This window comes from Cavia porcellus, unplaced genomic scaffold, assembly GCF_034190915.1.
Source record: "Cavia porcellus strain 051 isolate PalLab524CR breed Dunkin Hartley unplaced genomic scaffold, mCavPor4.1 scaffold_16, whole genome shotgun sequence".
NCBI classification, from domain to species: domain Eukaryota; kingdom Metazoa; phylum Chordata; class Mammalia; order Rodentia; family Caviidae; genus Cavia; species Cavia porcellus.
Window position 1 is genome coordinate 39,315,310 of NW_026947499.1, and position 19,130 is coordinate 39,334,439.

The following is a 19,130-nucleotide window of genomic DNA, read 5'->3' on the forward strand; positions in this document are numbered from 1 at the left end:
TATAACCATAAGACAACATAGGTTGTATACTTACCAAGTTTTCATTCAGACTTCTAAACTAAAGCTTTTTCCCTTCTGCTATTTTGGTAGCTGGTTAGTACGTACAGGAGACCTGTGGACTGCATCTCAATCTACCTCCTATATGTGCCACTTGTAAGCGGAGGGATCCCCTGCCTCCCTATCACTCTTGCACGTGGCAGAGATGGACTAGACAGTCAGCACTGGGCTCTAGAGACTGACCCTCTGGACAGAGCTCCCAGGCTCACCTACCTCTGGAGTTGCCAGTGCTGGCCTATTCTTCTCCTGTTCTACCACAGCCAGGTTTATATGTCCCTGCCCTCTTGAAAAGGCAGAGCACTTCTGCTGTGGGTCCTCTATCAGACCACAAAGCATGTTCTTCAAGACTAAAACCATAGTTAGCTAGTTGCCCATAACTACAATCTCAGTGTTCGTCAGTGAATGAAATGATGGAATTCTCAAGGAAGTTGTTAAGTGAATGTACTACACCAGCACCTGTAATCTGTGTGCTCAAGGACAAACATGAACACATGTATCTCTTTAATTATAAATACACTAATCTTTTTCTCAGTACCACACAAAAGGTCTTTAACAGCACCCAATTAAACAAAAACTTACGCAACTCCATGGGGAGCATCCGCCTGTACAAAGACTTCAAAAGTGACTTTATCATCATCTATAAATCCTTTCTCAGGATCAGTCACTTCCTGTAAAAAAAAAACCCCAAAGAAACAAAATAAATATATACATCTCAAACTTGCGTAAGACCTTACAAATGCTCTTTTTATCCCAAAGCAATAACCACCCTTGTGTTTATACTAAAACACTGCTTTTCTAAAAGCTCCAGTTTTGCTTCTAGTTTGAAAGTGTGCTGGCTTGTTTTCCAAACAACGGTCTCTGAACAGGCCAGGGATTTAGCTCAGCAGCATAAGCGCCTGCCTGGCAAGCGTAAGGTTAAGAGTTTGATATTCAGTACCAACCAAAAAAAAAAAAAAAGTAAAACCACTTAGAAATGGTTTCTGAACAAAAATTGTAGAAAGCATGCCAGAGGTAAAGGGTTCACACCACAGCCTGGATGGGAGGGTAAACACCTTCTCTTTAAAGCAGAGTGGAGGGAAGTGCTAGAGAACTCAGGCTACAGAGTCATGTTGAGCAGTAATGAGTAATTGAGAGACAGTGACATTTCAAAGAACATTCCACTGGTCACCACCTCTGTAAAAAGAAGCCAAAATGAACTACCCTGAAAATTAAGTTATATGACACCAATCAGTACTAGCCTAATTCAGACAGGGCCCCAGAGTAAAGTATTAAAAAATTTCAGCCTATGAGAAAAGACTTCCCAATGTGTAATTAAAAGTGGACACTGGAATCCAGATGGATGTGCCAAAAACTTTAAGCCAAGAAACCAAACAGATTTTCACAGATGTGTCCATCTTTGCAAAGCAAAAATTTCATTCTAAAATGAATAGAAAAGATTTAAAGAATAAAAAAATTAGCAAAATGACCAACACTGCTCAAAATACTAAGAGTACATGTGCTCCTACTCACACTCCAGGCCATGAAGTTGGAGAAGCCCCAGTCGTTTTCCTTGTGGAAGAACAAGTGGCTGATGCGGCGACTGAATGACTTATCATCGTCTCGGTAATTGATGATTTTCAGCACTGCTTGCGCATGACAAGACCATGACCTGTTCAGAAACAAAATCTAAGCCTTAGCCGATGTACTTAACGGATGTTATTTTTTTTTTTTTTTTTTTTTTTGAGACAGGGTCTCGGCTTTGCAGTTTGAGCTGGCCTTCAGTGCACTTTGTAGCTCACGCTGGTCTTGAACTCACAATGATCCTCCTACTTCAGCCTCCCCAGTGCTGGGATTACAGGCTTGCATCACTATGCCCAGCTAGCCATTCACAGATTCTTAAACACACTAGGGACCAGTACACAAAAATTTCTTGCTGTTTTGGTTTGAGGGATACATTCACATTTAATAGAGAAAGGCATTGGGGGTGACCCTAAGGGGGCTCTGCAGCAATTCAACTCATGGCTTTTATCTATTTTGTAATTCCTAAAACATCTGAAAAAGCCAATTTTTAAAATTCTACCTATAGGTGGGCCTGGTAGTACACACCCGTAATCCCAGCACTTAGGAGGCTGACATAGGAGGATCACTTCAAATCTGAGGCCAACCCAGGATAAATAGTGAGTTTAAATTTAGCCTAAACTACGTGGCAAGACCCTGTCTCAAAAAAAAAAAAAAAAAGAGAGAATAGGAGTAAAAAGAGTAGATGTACAGCTAAGATGTAGAGAGGCACAACTCTGGGTTCTTCTGATAAGGTGTTCCTTCTGGTGTCACTCGTCCTGTGTCACCCCGGTTCCCCAGCACCTTTTACAACGTGCCAGAAGGTCTGCTGCAGAAAGCACAGACTGTTGCGGGGCTGCGCCGGGGGTGGGGGGGCAACGACATCACAGAATTCAGCAAGCATGAGCACCAATTTCAGCCATCACAGAGTGGCTGGCACATGTGGGTGTGAGATAGACCAGGAGGTCTTGGGAAAAGGCCTGGAATCCATAAAGGGACAACACCACGAAGCCCGTTAAAGGAGCAGTTTACACCTGAAGCAGGCCTAGTACATGACTTGCTACTACTGATCGCTGGAATAGAGAAGGCAATGTTGGTAACATGGGCACTCCTGCTTGCTAAGGATGTTTACAAGATAAGGATAGCTCACTTTTTCCAAACTATTGTAATGGACAAACCCTACAAATAAAAACAAAACCCAAAGATTCCCTGGAACGAATCTCAAACAGAGTGGGGAAAATCAAAGACCTTGGATGCAGCATAAAATGGTCTTGGTGGTATCTTTTTTATTTTTTTTTTTAAACTCTTTTTGTGTTGTTAGAGATCAAGCCCCACAAGCTAGGCACTCTATCACCGAGTTATACTTCAGAGCCTGGCTTGACACTTTTTTAACATTAAAAGAAAATAAGCTGTGTTACTGGAGGCATTTAGAGGACAGCTAGCACTGAAGCCCTCTAAAGAACATCCTCTACTGAGGGTTTCCAATGACCCCAATCATGGCAGGGAAGACTAGGGCAGATGAGGTACAGGTAAGCAAGCAATTCACACTTCCCATTGACCATCTGCCATCTAGGTTTCCAACATAAGCTGACAATGTCTGATGCTGATTATGAAGGGATTCATGAAGTTTTTTTCTTTTTCTTTTCTTTTGGTTTTTTGAGACAAGATTTCACTATGTAGTCCAGGTTGGCCTCAAACTTATAGCCATCCTCCTACCTCAGGCTCCCTGCGTGCTGGGATTATAGGTATGCACCAAGCCCAGCAAGGGATTCATGAACTCTGAAATCAAATAAATAAGTAGATAGTTTGAAATACTTATTAAAAACGTGAGAGCTGGGTGTGGTGGTGCACACCTGTAATCCCACCACTCAGGAGGCTGAGGCAGGAGGATCACTTCAAGTTAGAAACCAGCCTGGGCTACAAAATGAGCTCAAAGTCAGCCTGAACTGCATAGGGAGAACCTGTCTTAAAAATAAGTACATAAAAACATGACATCTCTAATTTCGGGTTTCAGTTAAACACAATAATCATAAAGATTTTTCTCACTTTTAAGACATTTTATAGTACCATACCTCCCTTTTACTAAGCTGCATGGGAAAAAAATTTTCCCTAAAAAGAAGTGAGGGGCTAAAGCCAGGTGTGGTGGCACACAACTGTAATTACTGTAATTCAAGCACTTGTGAGGTGGAGGCAGGAGTACTGTGAGTTCAGGGGTACCATGGGCTACATAGGGAGTCCCAGGCCAGCCGAAAATATAAAGTGAAAACCTATATTCCAAAAAAACCAAATCAAGCCAAAACAAAACAAACTAATAAACTTTAGAGTGGGAGGGAGCCAGTCAGAGTCCCATTGTAAATGCCTCAATGAGTATCTGCTTTGTCCATGTAGCCCACAGAAATGAGCTACCACACAACCAGACAGTTTGGTTCTGGCAGCAACCACCTATGGTGCTCAGCAGTTACTGAGTTGGGATGGGCCCTGATTCCACAGGGGCTAGATTCTAACATAAGAATTTGAGCTTTTTTTTTTTTTTTTTTTTTTTTAATGTGCTAGGAAGATAACTCTTTTCTGGTTTGGATAATACCTACCAGTGACTTTTAAAGACAGAGATGCATTTGGTCTAATTTAAAATCAAAGGACTGTATACAGGCAGCAATGAAACTGAAAATGAAATTGAGTAAGACTGATCAAATTTGGCTTCTAATAATGTAATATAACTATTTGTGGATTTGTAGTTGCATCATTTAAACTCTTACGTGGAATCAGATTCAGCATTGCACTGGAGAAAGAATCCTACGCTTTTTTGGTGTGGTCTGTCTGGATAAAAGCGTGGCATCACCATAATCTTCCATGGCAGATTTCGCACAAAACACGGAGGGCTAAGGACCGACTCACTCAGTCTGCTGAAGCGCTCGACAGTGAACTGAAAGGTTGCCTCGGAGCGCCAACTGGTGTCTGCAAGAAAACATGCCATCAGTCACAGCCCACAGCAACCGTAAGAGTAAATACATGCTTGGAATGAACTGTTCTACATCATCTCAGGCTCTCAGTATGGTGAACAGTTCTGTATGAGTGAATCCTTCCTGCTCAAAGTTGGTACATACTTGCCCTCCTCTTAAGATTCATTCCAGGGTTCAGTATAACATCTTCATTCCCAAGTCATCTTGGGCATGAAGTAAGTGGTGAGACTTTGAAAGGAAGAAAGACAGCTCATACATCTGGTCACTGAAAGGCCCTGTGTCAAGACAGAAGACACAAGCTGCGGGCTGAATTTGGGGAGGAGAGACTGGGCTGGGGCACAAAGCACTGTGAGCACACGTTCACTTGCATCACCTCACACTTTTTGTGAAATACTAGCCTGGATTCCTCATGGGAGTAGTTTAAAGGGTTAAAAAAAAAAAACCCTACTAGTATTCTCTTCAACATGAAAAGTAAATGTCATTAAATATTAATAAGACAGACTGAAGTTTAACTTAAGGAATTAAGGTTTCTGTCAACATGGTGTTCTTAGCAGAGGTAAGTTCCACCTTCTACTGATCATCTGCTGGTGATCACCAGCCACAGGTGGGTTAGCTTCAACAAAGCCCGAGATGTTTCACTATCTGCATCTGCAATTACTGGGGGAGTGAGGGAATCCTATGGCCATTCTACCCAATTTCTGATATTGACCAGCACCCATGAGCCATACTAAAGCTACCACACAAGTCGAATGGCCGTACAAGTTTCTAAAGGCTTTTGCTTTCGGTGCCTCGTTCATTGAAGAAAAGAGTTTACTGACTGGTGGGAACCAAGGACTACAATCTGAGGAGCCATGCTCTACACAAATGCAGGCCAGAAAGGCTTCTCCTGGCTTAAAACCAGATGCTATAGATATCGACTCCCAAGGCCTCAAAACACAATGAGATTGAGGCACAGGTGAAGTGTGTATTAATAAGGGCACAAAGCTACCTGTATCTGTAGGCCTGTGAAGACCATCATAATGGGACCCCCCGCAACCACCCACAACCCTCAGCCTCCAAACTGCAACAACTGAGTTCTCTGCGTCAGCCACTTGGTGTACAGAAATTGCTAGAAGCTTGTAACTAACTAAATTTATTCTTAAGAAAACATGTCCATCAATTCTCACGAGAGGGTATTCTTTACCAAAGAAATAAAAGCCAAAATTCTGGACAGTTAGTACTTTTGCTTCCTTCATTCCCCAGTCCTTTACTCTACATATTCCTACTCTGTGACTTATAGCAAGGTCATGATGAAAGGAAAGAATGACCCAAAGAGGAGAGTCCGCTCTAAGAGATCTGATTCAGGACTATTCAAACGGGAGTATTCCCCTACTCCTTTTGAGGGTAGTCAGTCTACTAAAAGGAAAAGTCTTATTCAAGACCATGATGTCTAAAATGATTTATGAGAAAAGTTGCCACATGTTTTTAATGTGCCACATCACATCTGAGCACATCTGAATTTTGTACGGTAGACAATGTAGTAAGGAAACTGAGGCCACTGAGGTTGCGCATTTTACTAATGGAAACACGATTTAGACACGCAAGATTTGTCAAGACAGTAAGCACAATAATCACACTTCCAATATTAGTGTTTGACCCAGAACTGCACAAAACACAGACGCTAAAAACTATATATCTGTCTACTTTACAAAGCGCATATATAGAACCATACAGAAACCACCAAAGGACTTCCATGTTGTCTGAGGAAAGGTTAGGCTTCTCTTCTAACTTACTCGCTTTTTACAATTTTGTATAATTCTACTCTATTTTGTAATTTCAGGACTACATTTTCTATGCAATATTGATACATATTGTAAACTAAGCATGGTTTACACATGTCTATAATCCCAGCACTCAGGAAGCTGAGGCAGAAGGATCATCGCAAGTTCAAGACCAGTCTGGACTACAGAGTGAGCAAACTTCCAAGGCCAGCCTGAACTGCATAGCAAGACCTTGTTTTTAAAAAAAAAAAAAAATCGCATATTTTTGGTCTTCCACTCACCCCAAATCCGACATTCATTTCCTGACTTATTCCCTAAGTATGAAGCAATGAAAAGCAATGGTAAGAGTCACTGTGGTACCAAGTCTACTCCCAGATGCCTAGGTGCTCAGCTCACTTGGCTAAGTGACATATTGGATTTCTGCCTAACATTCAAGAAATGTTCTTTGAGCAGATTTATCTTTACAAAATAGTTAAGTGTGAAAGTTGAGCATGAAATGTCATGTGAATAAAAACTCCAAAGCTGTAGGTGCAGCAGAGTATATGCTAACCCTGCAAGAGCCCTGGGTTCCACCCTCAATGCTCCTCCAAAAGGGAAAAAAAATCCATCTCCACTCTAAATTCTTCATATTAATAGAAGAATTAAAAATTAATATTAAATATCAAATTGAAGGCCTATGGCAGAGACAGATTTTAAACCAATAGAAATAGCTGGTGATCAGAATCGCTGGTTATAAAGACTAGTCAGTAAACATTTTTGGTCATGAAAACTGTATACCATAGTACACAGGATCACATACACACAAATGTACAACCCCCTGTTCAGTTTAAATCATTTCAAATTTTAAGAAGTAGGTCGGAGATGATAAAGGGCATCCTGTTCACTGAAGAATCAATACTTCATTCAAATGGAGACTAATCTGTCTGTATGCCACTGACAGTGCTCTACTATTACTCCGTGTTTTTCTTCTAACAGGATGTCAGCCCCTACTAAATACTGTCATCACACATGCTTCACCAGACTCCTTAACAAATCACTAACTTCCATCCTGGCCCCAGAGACCTCTAAAGCAGTGCAGCAGCTATCAGACTGCCCAAAACTTCCCGCAGGACCCATTTTTACACCAATCTTGTATTTACCAAGCAAAGGCCAATTGAATAGCCTGAGCTTCGACTACATAAAGAAAAGCAAAAATTTAGTATTTTAGGTTTTTGAACATGACAAGACAGTTTTCCCCATGTGGCACTTTGGCAGTAATTTTATTAAACCTCAATTTAATTCAAGTTTTTGCAATTCTAGTTAATCCCTTGAAGTTACTTTTCCTTATGGGCATCAACAACCTAATCTAGATGCATCTAACCTTCACAAACTACATTTAACCTGAAACTTTTCTTAGTCAGCTAAGGAAAAACAGTTCATGACAAATTGGAAGGCAGAGTAGTTACATCCAGAAAATATCCGATACTTGCCCATTATTCTATATTAATATGATTTTAAACAATCTGTTCAACCACACGTTCTCCCTATGAGTTCTTAGCTACTAATTTTTATACAAAAATTGTCACCTAGTAGTAAGACGCTCCGCACATCAAGCAAGTCTCTAATATGGCTACCAAGTAATCCCCTCCAACCCAGTTTCCCACACTGTGTGTCCTAGCTTCATCTATCTAAAGGAGATAAAGGAAAGGGGTCCTGAAGTCCATCAAGTCTGAGGGATCATTAACAAAGACTCTTTGGGAAGCAGCATGGTAGGTTACTGACTCTAAGGCATGCATTGGTAAAGAATAATGTTTACACGCCTGTAATACCAACACTTGGGAGGCTAAGGTAGGAGGATCACTGCAAGTTCAAGACCAAACAGTGCTACAAGGTGAGGTCAAGGCCAGTCTAAACTGCATAGAGACCTCATCTCAAAAAGACAAAAAAGAAGAATGATATTTAGCCTAGAATACTGCAAACTTCTAAATGCCTTTCACATCACACTTAAACTCTGAAAAACAGTGTTTTACAATACATATCATGGCTGAGAAAGTCATCTTCCACTAAGAGTTCTGCTCCTAAAGCCTGAGTTCTCTTCCTCCCACATCTTTGCCATTTCATGGACAGATCTCTCTCACCCTTGGGCAAAACTCCCAGCCAAGACGAAGGTACTATTAAGAGCCTGCTCTTTTATCATTAAACCCACAAAGGGAACATTTCCACTTTTGGAGTCCTGTGACTTAGCATTATTATTTACTAATAATTTAGTAAATACTCCTCAAAAGCAAGGGGACTTTGCATATATTCAGCCCTGGCAGTGATTCTCTCTATGTCTCTAAGGCAACCTGACTCCCCAAAAGACATTTGGCATCATGTAGAGATGCTATTGGTTGTTATGACTATAGGTGGGGAGGTAGGGCAGGGAGAGATACTGGCATCGTGTAATAAACAGGAAAACCCTACCCCATCTTATATCTACATCTGTATCTCTTCTCCCTAAAAAGGAGAGAGATGCTAGAATCAAACCACACTAAGAGTACTCTGAGCGGGGCCAGTTATTGCCCTACAAGAGACCCAAACTGATCCCAAATGTACACCTGGCACCTCTGACCTAGTCACTTTCCCAAAAATGCTCTCGGAATAACTCTTGGCATCTCTGGTGTCTGAAGTAAAACCACTGAAAGCCCAACAACCAACGAGACCACACCCACACCACTTCCCTTGTCTACAGTAAGAAGCGCACTCCACAGGGAACAAAGCAGTGGGTTTCAGACCACACCTCTTTACCTTCCTCAGATATTGCCTCAGCCAGCTGCCAGGGGGTAAACCGCACTGTGAGAGAACTCTCACCTACGGCTGCAGTTTCGCATGAAGGCTGAACTTTTGGCAGGAGGTCTGAACAGCAGTCCTTCTGGTGGTGCAGCCCGTGCCTGATGGTTTCTTTCAACTGCCCCGTTACTCCCCTGGGAAGGACACAACCCTCATGAGGATTGATGGACATGTTTGTACAGAACATGGTTTCATATTACACTGCAAGATTCCAGGGGCTGCATAAAGCAATTACTGGCTGCTCCTTTTTCAGGACTTAGACCTTGCAAATGTTTGGATCACATAATCTAACAACAAAGAAATTGTCCCAAAAGAAAAGTAATTCCCTAGATACGAAATGTCCATGCATATACATATGCATATGATTTTTCAAATGGAGGCTATAGGAATGTCAGTGGGGGAGTAGGAAACCCAAAGCTAGACTCTGCTTTCACACCTAACAGGAGTGGAGACGGATTCTTGGTTACAAAGAACTGACAGAAACACTACAGTGAGAATGCAATGGAGAGCCATTTCCTAATGTCTTGAAGTATCTCGCTGCAAACAAAAAGCAAAGGAGAGTAAGACCACCGTGTCCTGAAAACCGACAGTGGCTGGAGAACTGTAAGCCTCAGTAGACAGCAACTCATTCCAAATCTATGCAGCTGGGCCCCCTTGCCTAGGCCTGGGAGAGCCGACTTACCTTGACATGTCTGTTACAGGCCATTCTGTAATTCAAAACAAAACAGGAGGCTAAGCCTTTCTCAGACATAATCTCCTGAAAACTAGCTACTCTGAAGAAACTTACACGTGCTTGAGGGAAAAAAAAGGTGGAGCTTGTAATTCTGAGTGCTCACTGATGCAAGGAAGCAAGCTGGGCACACTTACCGTCCTCCATGTCCTCCTCCGCATTGCTGTGCCCATCACTCAGGGCCACGTTCCCATTGATGACAGGGTTTTGAGTGATTCTTGGTGGGTCATCAGTATCTCCAGCTTTAACAAAAATAAAGAAATTCCATGGGTTTTACCTTCCTGGCTTGGATTAGACAAAAATATATGTATACATCTGACCATTTCTAGTCACTAATAATTCTACTGCACCATAATAAGTCATTCTAACCCAAGACATTTGCTGGTATATTTACAAAATATGAACTTTTGTTGTTTTTCAAAAAGCTAAATGAGATTTGGACACATGCTACAATACACAATTGGCTCACTGCAATTATATTTATGCAATGATTGTTTCATGTTTGTGAAGTATTTATGTGAAATACAACTTTTTCCATAATGGCTAATCAGCTTAGACATAAGAATCTCTATGCAGTTGGAAAGTCATTTTGTAATAGGTTTCACCCTGATTAAAATAATCCTACAATTTGTTGCAGTTATTCAATACACACAAACCATATTCATGAGAACACGTTTGAACTTGTCATGACAAATACATGCCAGACCCTTGTTCATTGCACTGTTACCCAAAAAAACATCACTGGACACATTCTGTGTAATTATATGTATGCGGAAAATATTCAAACGCTAATAAAATGAATTAGTCATTCTAAATTCTTGTTAAAATCTGGCTTAAAAACATGCAATCCGAAGTTCAATTTTAGTGTATGTGCGGCCAGAGCAAGCAAACTCACTTTTAGTGATTTAAAAATTGATTATCTCACATCAACACAGATTTCTAATTTTTAAGGGAGAATAAACTATGGGCAAACTAGGGTTTAAAGGAGCTCATACTTTCCATTGCAATCTACTAGCTGTCCCAGCCAGCTCACTGACAACCAATGCTGGCTACCACTATGCCCATGATAGGCTTCCCTTGTGCACCAGACATTTCAATAGGCACCAGAGTCCCTTTATTCACACTCTTGTACATACTTGGTATAAGTGGGAGGTGTACTTTTCTAAATAAGTACTTGTATGCCTGGATGTCTCGATTTCTGAGCCTTTCTACTGCTCAGATCAATGCCCGATCTGGTTCAGCACCGCGGACAGCGTTCCTCTTTCCCCTCAAAAACTCCAACTGTGTAATTACATTAGAAGCCTCTCACATTAACGCTTGGATAAAATCATTCTTTCCCCTCTTAATCATCTCAAAGCAGTCAAAATAGCAAGAAAAGTGAACTACCATCCACATTTAGACACTCCAGATTATTTTCAATCTTGATAGCCTTGGGTTGCTTTATTAAATCAAACATATATACTACATTTTGTTTAAGTGCTATTTCCTAGCTTTATATTGTGATGCATGCCTATAATTCCAGCACTCAGGATGCTGAGGCTGGAGGATCACCATGAATTCGAGGCCAGTCTGAACTGTAAAGTGAAACCTGACCCTGTATTCAAAAAACAAAAATTTTCTAAAACCATGCATTACTTTTAAACTGGCCCCTTGATCTGTGTCCTAATAAACTTTTCAAGAGGGGCTACATTTCCATCAACAGTGCTTTTAGTAAGGAAATGTAATCAGATGTGTAGACAGAAAAGAGAAAATTCTTTTTTGTTGGTTCGAACTCTCTAAAACATCTGAGTTGAAAAATAAGACCAAGATCAAAATCAGCTAATTTGGAGCATCTTCCATTCACAACTATCCTCAAACCACAGCAAATCATTTTTAAAAAATAAGTTCCATGAAGGAAAAGCCCTTCCATAATGGAATGTTACACAGCAGTTTTGTACATGTTTGATTAAAAATAAGATGGCAAGAATTACATCAACAACTGTAATCTTTCTTACAGAGGAGGAAAGGTTAAATGTTGGAATAGGAATATATAATGCATACCCTTACAAAATTTCCAAGTGCATCTGGGCCTAATGGTGTGAACCTCTTAATAACAGCCACATAGGTAGTTCTCTGTATGGCTTCTCCTTTGTACAAACACATCAGGAAAGTGCCATAAATCTTAAAGGAATTCATTAACATACCTGGGACTTTTTATTTGGTTTCAATATAAACCAAAGCAATGTTTTAAATATGGTTTACAAAAACGAGACTGTCATACAGAAACACCACTTTTAAGATTAGAATTCAATCTAAATGTAAGCACTCTAAACTGTGGCAAGTTTACTAATCCTATAACTGATCTGTAAATGTAAAGTTTCTAGACAAAGATTGTGATTTTATATGAGTTCAGAGAAATCAGACCACGAGATACAAATGAATTCAGATTATAGCTTAAAAGGTTTTGTTTCAGTGACTTTGATAATAGTATTTTTTTGCCAAAAATGATGGCAATTATAAAAAAAATCAAGATCAATTCTAAATATATGGATCCCCATTCACAATACTCTATAGGATGGAGTGGAAAAAAATGAGTAAGATCCACTCCAGTTTTTCAGTAGCAGAATCAACTGCAATGTAATGACTGAAGAAAGCTTAAACCAGGCATGGTTTAAAGTACACACCTGTCTGTAATCCCAGCATTCTGGGAGGCTGAGGAAGGAGGATCACAAATTCAAGCCCAGCCTGGGCATGTAATGATTTGGCAAGCCCCTGTTCCAAAATAAAATTAAAAATGGGTTAAGGATGTAGCTCAGTGTGGAGGTGCTGGATTCAATCACCAGTACCAACTCCTCCCAAAAAGAAGAGGAGGAATCAGAGGGAAAAAAAAGAGAGAAAGGAACTGGAATGATAGGAGGAAGGAGGCCTAACATTATATTATTGTATTAAATACTTAAGAGTGCTTCTCTGCACCTGGCTCCTAAAAGGCAAATCAAGTAGAGTGCCACAGTTGAGCCAGAGTCTCCAGAGCAGAGCCTGTCCATCCGTTACAACAATCATGTAGTTTGATCAATTTGTTCTTTAAGGCCAGTGGTCATGAAACAGCAAAAGGTCACTGGGTAGTCAACAATGTATGTGTCAAGGATTAGGACTTGGCCAACAGCGGACCCCATGAAGCTCCCAAAGTGCCAAGGCAACTCAAGTCTATCTCCTAAGAGACAGAACATGCAGCTTTTAAAATTCCTCATAGATATTAGTTCAGCAAGAGGATTAAAATTTAATCAATACATAGTAAATCCCTGCACCAGAAATAAATGATGGAAGCATCTGATAGCAACATAGAACTTTGTATTAAGACTTCAGCAATCAATGACAATCATATGATTGTCATTTATTATCAAAGATACAAGTGAAAAACCGAGCGTGGTAGCACATGCCTGTTATCCCAGCCCTCAGAGGCTGAGGCAGGAGCATCTTTGCAAGTTCAAGAACAGCCTGGGCTACAAAATGAGCTCAAGGCCTGCCTGAACTTAACAGCAAGACCCTGTCTCAAAAAAACTCCTCCCCCAGCTGTATGTGAAGAACTGGTCTACAAAGTTATGGCTACATAAAAATGATGCATTCCTGAGTTTTATGTCCCATCTAGTTAAAATTTTCTAAGGGATATTCACTTTGATTGGGCCCACAACACAAATTTTTTGGCACAACTATCACAAACAAGAATGGGGAAAAACATTAAGAACAGGGACATGTTTGGCAAAGATCAATGACAACACACAATGTCTCAATAGATCAAAAAAGTCCCTAGGATTGGGAGATTTATGGCTCAGTGGCATAGTGGCCTAGCATGTATGAGGGCCTCGGTTTGATACTCAGCACCTTAGGGGGGGGGGGGGGAAACAGTCCCTAATATACTACTTCTTTGTAAGAAAAGCATTTTTCCAGAAAATGGAGCACACTCAAAGTTTTGTCACTGTATCAGAGACCCATTTGTTAAACCAGGTATGTTGGCACACACCTGTAATCCCAGCACTGGGAAGGCCAAAGGAGCAAAACTGTGGTGAGTTTAAGGCTGGCCTGAAGTACATGCGAGACTCTACCTCAAAGAAACAAGAAACACAAAGCACAAAACACCAAGACAGGACACAACAGGACAGTCAAGTCTAGTCACATCACAGGCTACCTTAGCTAGTTATAGTCTATTTCCTTTTATTTATGATGCTGCTTATATTCAGGTTTCTCCCACTGACTTCCATTTGTGATGTCATAACACAGAACTCCTATCTCAAAGAATACATGTCACTTACTATGGAAATTAGGCAGCATTAATTTAGTATCTGAATCTCGTCCCTGGTTCAGATATGGGACCAAAAAAAGAAGAATCTTTCACGTACAGGTACAAGTTCTCTTATGATAAATGCAATCATTATGTATGTCTAAAATGTACAAATAAAATCTGATTGGGGAAAAAACAAGAAAAGAATTCTACCTTGTGGCTCTGACTTCTGTCATTTCAAGATTACCAAATCTCAACCCCACCCCACCCCCTAAGAAAAACAAAACTAAGTGGCAGTGACATACAAACACAAGGAAACTCAGTCTTCTACGTAAGAGTTCATGCACTACCACCAGGGGAGGGGGTGTCTCAGTGGCAACGATCTTGCTCTGCATCTCCACTGAGCTCACCAGTCTCACTAACTGGCAACCTTCTGTGGACAGACAGAACACAAAGAACATGTGGCCAACTCTTGGTCCCTGTATTGGCTGAATGGAGCCTTGGAAAACATTTTCATTATCAAAACTATCAAATCGCCTCAAATTCCACATCAAAACTCCTCCAGGCATGTTTTTCTGCCTAGTTTCATCTTTTCTCATCTCTCTCCCCCAACAATGGACCCATTTAAGAATGACTTAGTACAGCTTATCCAAACAAATGAGAACATCAGAATCTTTCTGCAGTACTAGAAAGTTGACGGGCAATCTCAAACACATTTCAGAAGAATAGCTCAGAAATGTCAGTAGGTTCTAAAATCCCAAATCACCTTCTCTCCCAAGCCTGCGGATCGCAGCCATGTCTCATGGCTCTGCAGTAGTCTGTGGGAGCTGGGTGAGAAGAGATTCTTTCTTCCACATCAGAGTGACTGCATAGAATCTCTAGGGGCCCTGCCCTCAGCATTCTTTTTTTTTTTTTTTTTTAAAGCATTCTACAAATTTGTCTTTCCAATTAGAAATACACACTAATAACTTCATCAATTTAGATAAAGCAATGTGTGGTACAGGAACAGAAAAGAGGATATATAATGGAAAAACTGATGAAATCTGAAAATAAGTCTTGTGTTTGGTAAGTAATACTGTACACCAAAATCAATTTCTTTTCTTATTGTGACAAATGAACCATGGTAAGATCAATCATTAACAATGAGGCAGAAATTGGGCATGTTGGTGCACTCCTGTAATTCCATCACTCAGGAGGCTGAGGCAGGAGAATCTCCAAGTTCGAGACCAGACTGGGCTACAAAGTGAACTAAAGGCCATACTGAACTGCATAGTGAGACCGTCACCAAAAAAAAAAAAAAGGAGGGAGAATGGTTTGAGGTAGATGGAAACTATGTACAAACTCAGCACTTTTCTGAAAATTACTTCGAACTTAAAGCTAACTTTAAAAAGACAATAGAAGCCAGGCACAGTGATGCATGCCTGTAATCCCAGCACTTGGGAGGCTGAGGCAGGAGGATCACTGCAAGTTCAAGAACAGCCTGGGCTACAAAGTGAGCTCAAGGCTAGCCTGAAGAGCAAAGTAAGGAATCTGTCTCAAAACAAAACAAAACAACAACAATAAAAAGGCAACAGAAAAAGGCTTCATGCCCAAGAGGCAAGGGCAAGAACTGCAATTTCGACACCATGCATCCACCATTGTGTGCTTACTGTTTGTTCTGCAATACTGGGTACTGAACCCAGGCCTTCGTCCTGAGCTAGCTACATACCCAGCACCCCTCTCATCTTTTTTTATTTTAGGAAAAGGAAGCCACCAAACTGTCCAGCTCGGCTCCAACTTAACAAACTTCCTACCTCAGGTGCCCAGAGGGCTGAAGTTACAGCTGTGCAGCACTGGTTTAAAGCTTCCTATTCAAAAAGTCTTCATGGATTTTACCTCACCCCAGAAAGAAAGACTGTTATCAAGAAATCAAACAAAAACAAATGCTGGAAGGGCTATGGGGAAAAAGGAACCCCTCTCCACTGTAGATTGGAGTATAGACTGATGCAGCCACTGTGTAAATCAGTGTGGAGATTCCTCAAAAAACTAGGACTGGAGGTCCTATTTAACCAAGCTCTTCCCCTTCTGGGTATCTTCTTTTTTTTTTTCCTTTCATTTTTATCAGTACCGGGGATCGAACTCACAACCGCCTGCTTGCAAGGCAGGTGTTTATGCTGCTGAGGTAAACCCCCAGCCCCTTCTTCTGAAAAGAATTAAAAACATACTACAGTGATATACATGCACCCATGTTTATATCAGCACAATTTGTAACAGCTAGATCTTGGAAACAACCTCAATACCCATCGACTGAGGAATGGATAAAAAACATATTTTTATACAATAGAGTAATAGTCATAAGGAAATACACTGGACTTACAGGTAAATGGACTCAACTTGAGACATACTCATAAGTGAAGTAAGACACGTGTGTAAATACCATATTGTCTCTCTAGTATGAGAAACTGAAATTATACACACACACACACACATATATGGTAGTTAAGATAGTTACACTACTGATTTCTCTGAATTTACTAAGGAGAAAACTTTTTTTGGACAACTGAATGTAGATGTCTTGTGCTCTAGGTGAATGATTTGGGGCCAACAATATGGAATGTATGTACCATTGTTGTGTTTTCAAGTTTTATTTTTTCTTTTCTTTTTTCTCTTTGAAATAAAAGGGATTTAAAAAAAAAAAACTAACTCGTTCATTACGTGTCAGGCCTTGTGTTAAACTTCTCCATAAATCATCACAAGCCCTAAGGTAAGGCAGGGTAGGGTATTTTCCCCATTTACCAATAGACTTAGATCAATGCAGACTGACATGCAGTTTTAAGAAACAAATACAAGCTGGGTGTAGTGGCACATGCCTGTACTCGGGAGACTGAAAAAAAAATACAAGCTGGGTGTATTGGCACATGCCTGTACTCGGGAGAAAGAAAAGAAAAAAGAATACAAAGATACAAAGGGCTGGGGATTTAGCTCAGTGGCATAAGCTCCTGTCTGGCAAGGGTGAGGAGGTCATGAGTTCAATCCCCAGCACCAAAAAAGAAAGAAAGAAAGAAAGAAAGAAAGAAAGAAAGAAACTAAGTATGATGATTTATACCATTAGTACCTAGCACTGGTAAGGCTAGGGTAAGAGAATTATGAGTCCAGGAGTTTGAGACCAGTCTGGAAAGCACAAAAAGATACCATCTCAAAACAAAAAGAGGCCAGGTTTGGTGGCATACACCTGTAATACTAGCACTCAGGAGGCTGAGGCAGGAGGAGTGCCACGAGAGGAGGCCAGCCTGGGTTACACAGTAAGTTCAAGGCCAACCAAAACTACATGGTAAGATTGTCAAAAAACAAAATACAGAACGATCATGTAATAGCCTTTCTTAGTTTTTCCTTATGCATTACCTTGCAAAAAAATATAGGGCACTCTATCACAATCAGGCCTCTGATACTAACACATCAGTTCTCATGATCAGGCCTCTGATACTAACAAACCAGTTCTAATCAAAATTCTCCATATTTACTTGTGCTCAGTGGTGTAATTAGTGCTGTGCTATTGCAGGCCATGTGTATGTCTACACTCGCTGTCAGTCCAGGCAACACACAGTTCCAACACAAGGACACCTCATGTTGCCCTTTGATAACCACGCCACACCTTTAATCCTGGCAACCACTAAGCCCTCTTTAATTTTAAAAATGGTGGCTAAGTGGACCTACAATATAACAGGTACATACACAGCAGGGTGTGGTCACTAGGCATTTACCTGTTTGACCCCTGGGCTGTTTCCAGTTTGGAAATAGTACAAATAAAAGAGGCTCTACACATTTTCACATAGGTCCTAGACTCACATTTATTTTTACTCTTGGATTTTGAAAAAATGAACTGCTAAAATAGGCAAACATCAGCTTGGCAAACAATATAGGGATGAAAAGGGTAGTGACCTTCCCCCATTTAAACCCAACGCAAAAGAAACAACTGCTGGATGTGTTCCTTTCCTTACACACACACACACACACACACACACACACACACACACACACACACGGTAGATACTTTTTCCCAAGAAGAAAAAAACGGTGTTTTTCCCAAGAAGAAAAAAACAGTGTAACACTCATATTACATGGTTAAATTTACAGCCATCTCAAGTCAAGATACACATACACACAGTATATAAATTTGTATATGGGTATAATTTCAATTAAATGATTTATTCAACCATTCACCTTCAAATGACTATTTCCAGCTTGTCTTCACACCTCAATATGATCAACAAACAACACTGTTCTGTCCAATGCCTTCTGTTCTGTAGCTTATATACATAACAACAGGCTGTCTTTCTGGCCTTCTTAGGAGTCAGCCACACTTTGCCCAACGGCAGCTATGGACAACACTGATATCCAATAAAAAAAAAAAAAAAACTATGTCAAATGACTCTGAACACTGGACCACAATGACCAGCCTCTTGCAATAAGTTCACAAGCCATTCAAGAAAACTCTTTCAATTCTTAACACTTAGCTCCACTACATATTTTTTTTTCTTTCTCCTTTTTAGACAGGGTATCACTATGTAGTTTAGGTTGGTCCTGAACTCACTATGCTGGCCTCGAATTTGTAGCAATCATCCTGCCTCAGCCTCTCAAGTGCTGAAATTATAGGCATGCACCACCACATCTAGCCAGCCCCATTACACTTTGATGTGCCAGTTCATAATAATTTAAAAGGTATGATGACACACCACTGTAATCCCATCACTTTGGAAAGCTGATGCAAAACGATTACTCGTTTGAGCCCAATCTGAACAATTTAGCAAGGCCACTTTAAAACAGAAAATTTTAAAAAGGATGAGGAATAGCACAGTGTTCAATCCCCAGTGCCACAAAAAACAACCATAATAAAAGACTACCCAGCACAGAAACCTGGCTCTAAGCTCAAGATAGAAGCAAAAAAAAAAAAAAAAAAAAAAGCCAGCTGATTCAGCTGATTGCCCAACAGGAGAAGGTACACTGAAACAGCTGAGCTATTTCTCATAGTGACAAAAGCCAGGGTG

The 19,130-nt window shown here is 40.5% G+C and overlaps 1 protein-coding gene across 5 annotated transcripts in view; it reads right to left on the bottom strand.

Moving 5' to 3' along the window:
• The window catches only part of Usp7 (ubiquitin specific peptidase 7), a 61,605-nt gene that overhangs the window by 23,939 nt on the left and 18,536 nt on the right, over window positions 1-19,130 (bottom strand). The window contains exons 2-8 of one of the 5 annotated variants that reach the window (XM_063226489.1): window positions 12,515-12,602; window positions 9,989-10,093; window positions 9,804-9,828; window positions 9,080-9,255; window positions 4,350-4,548; window positions 1,567-1,705; window positions 637-725 (exon numbers count right to left, since the gene is read on the bottom strand). In XM_063226489.1, coding sequence (XP_063082559.1) covers window positions 637-725; window positions 1,567-1,705; window positions 4,350-4,548; window positions 9,080-9,255; window positions 9,804-9,828; window positions 9,989-10,093; window positions 12,515-12,533 — 752 coding nt within the window. In that variant the 5' untranslated portion in view covers window positions 12,534-12,602. The remainder of the gene's footprint in view (window positions 1-636; window positions 726-1,566; window positions 1,706-4,349; window positions 4,549-9,079; window positions 9,256-9,803; window positions 9,829-9,988; window positions 10,094-12,514; window positions 12,603-19,130) is intronic. The other 4 variants (XM_063226488.1, XM_063226487.1, XM_063226490.1 and 1 more) reach the window with 4 other exon arrangements.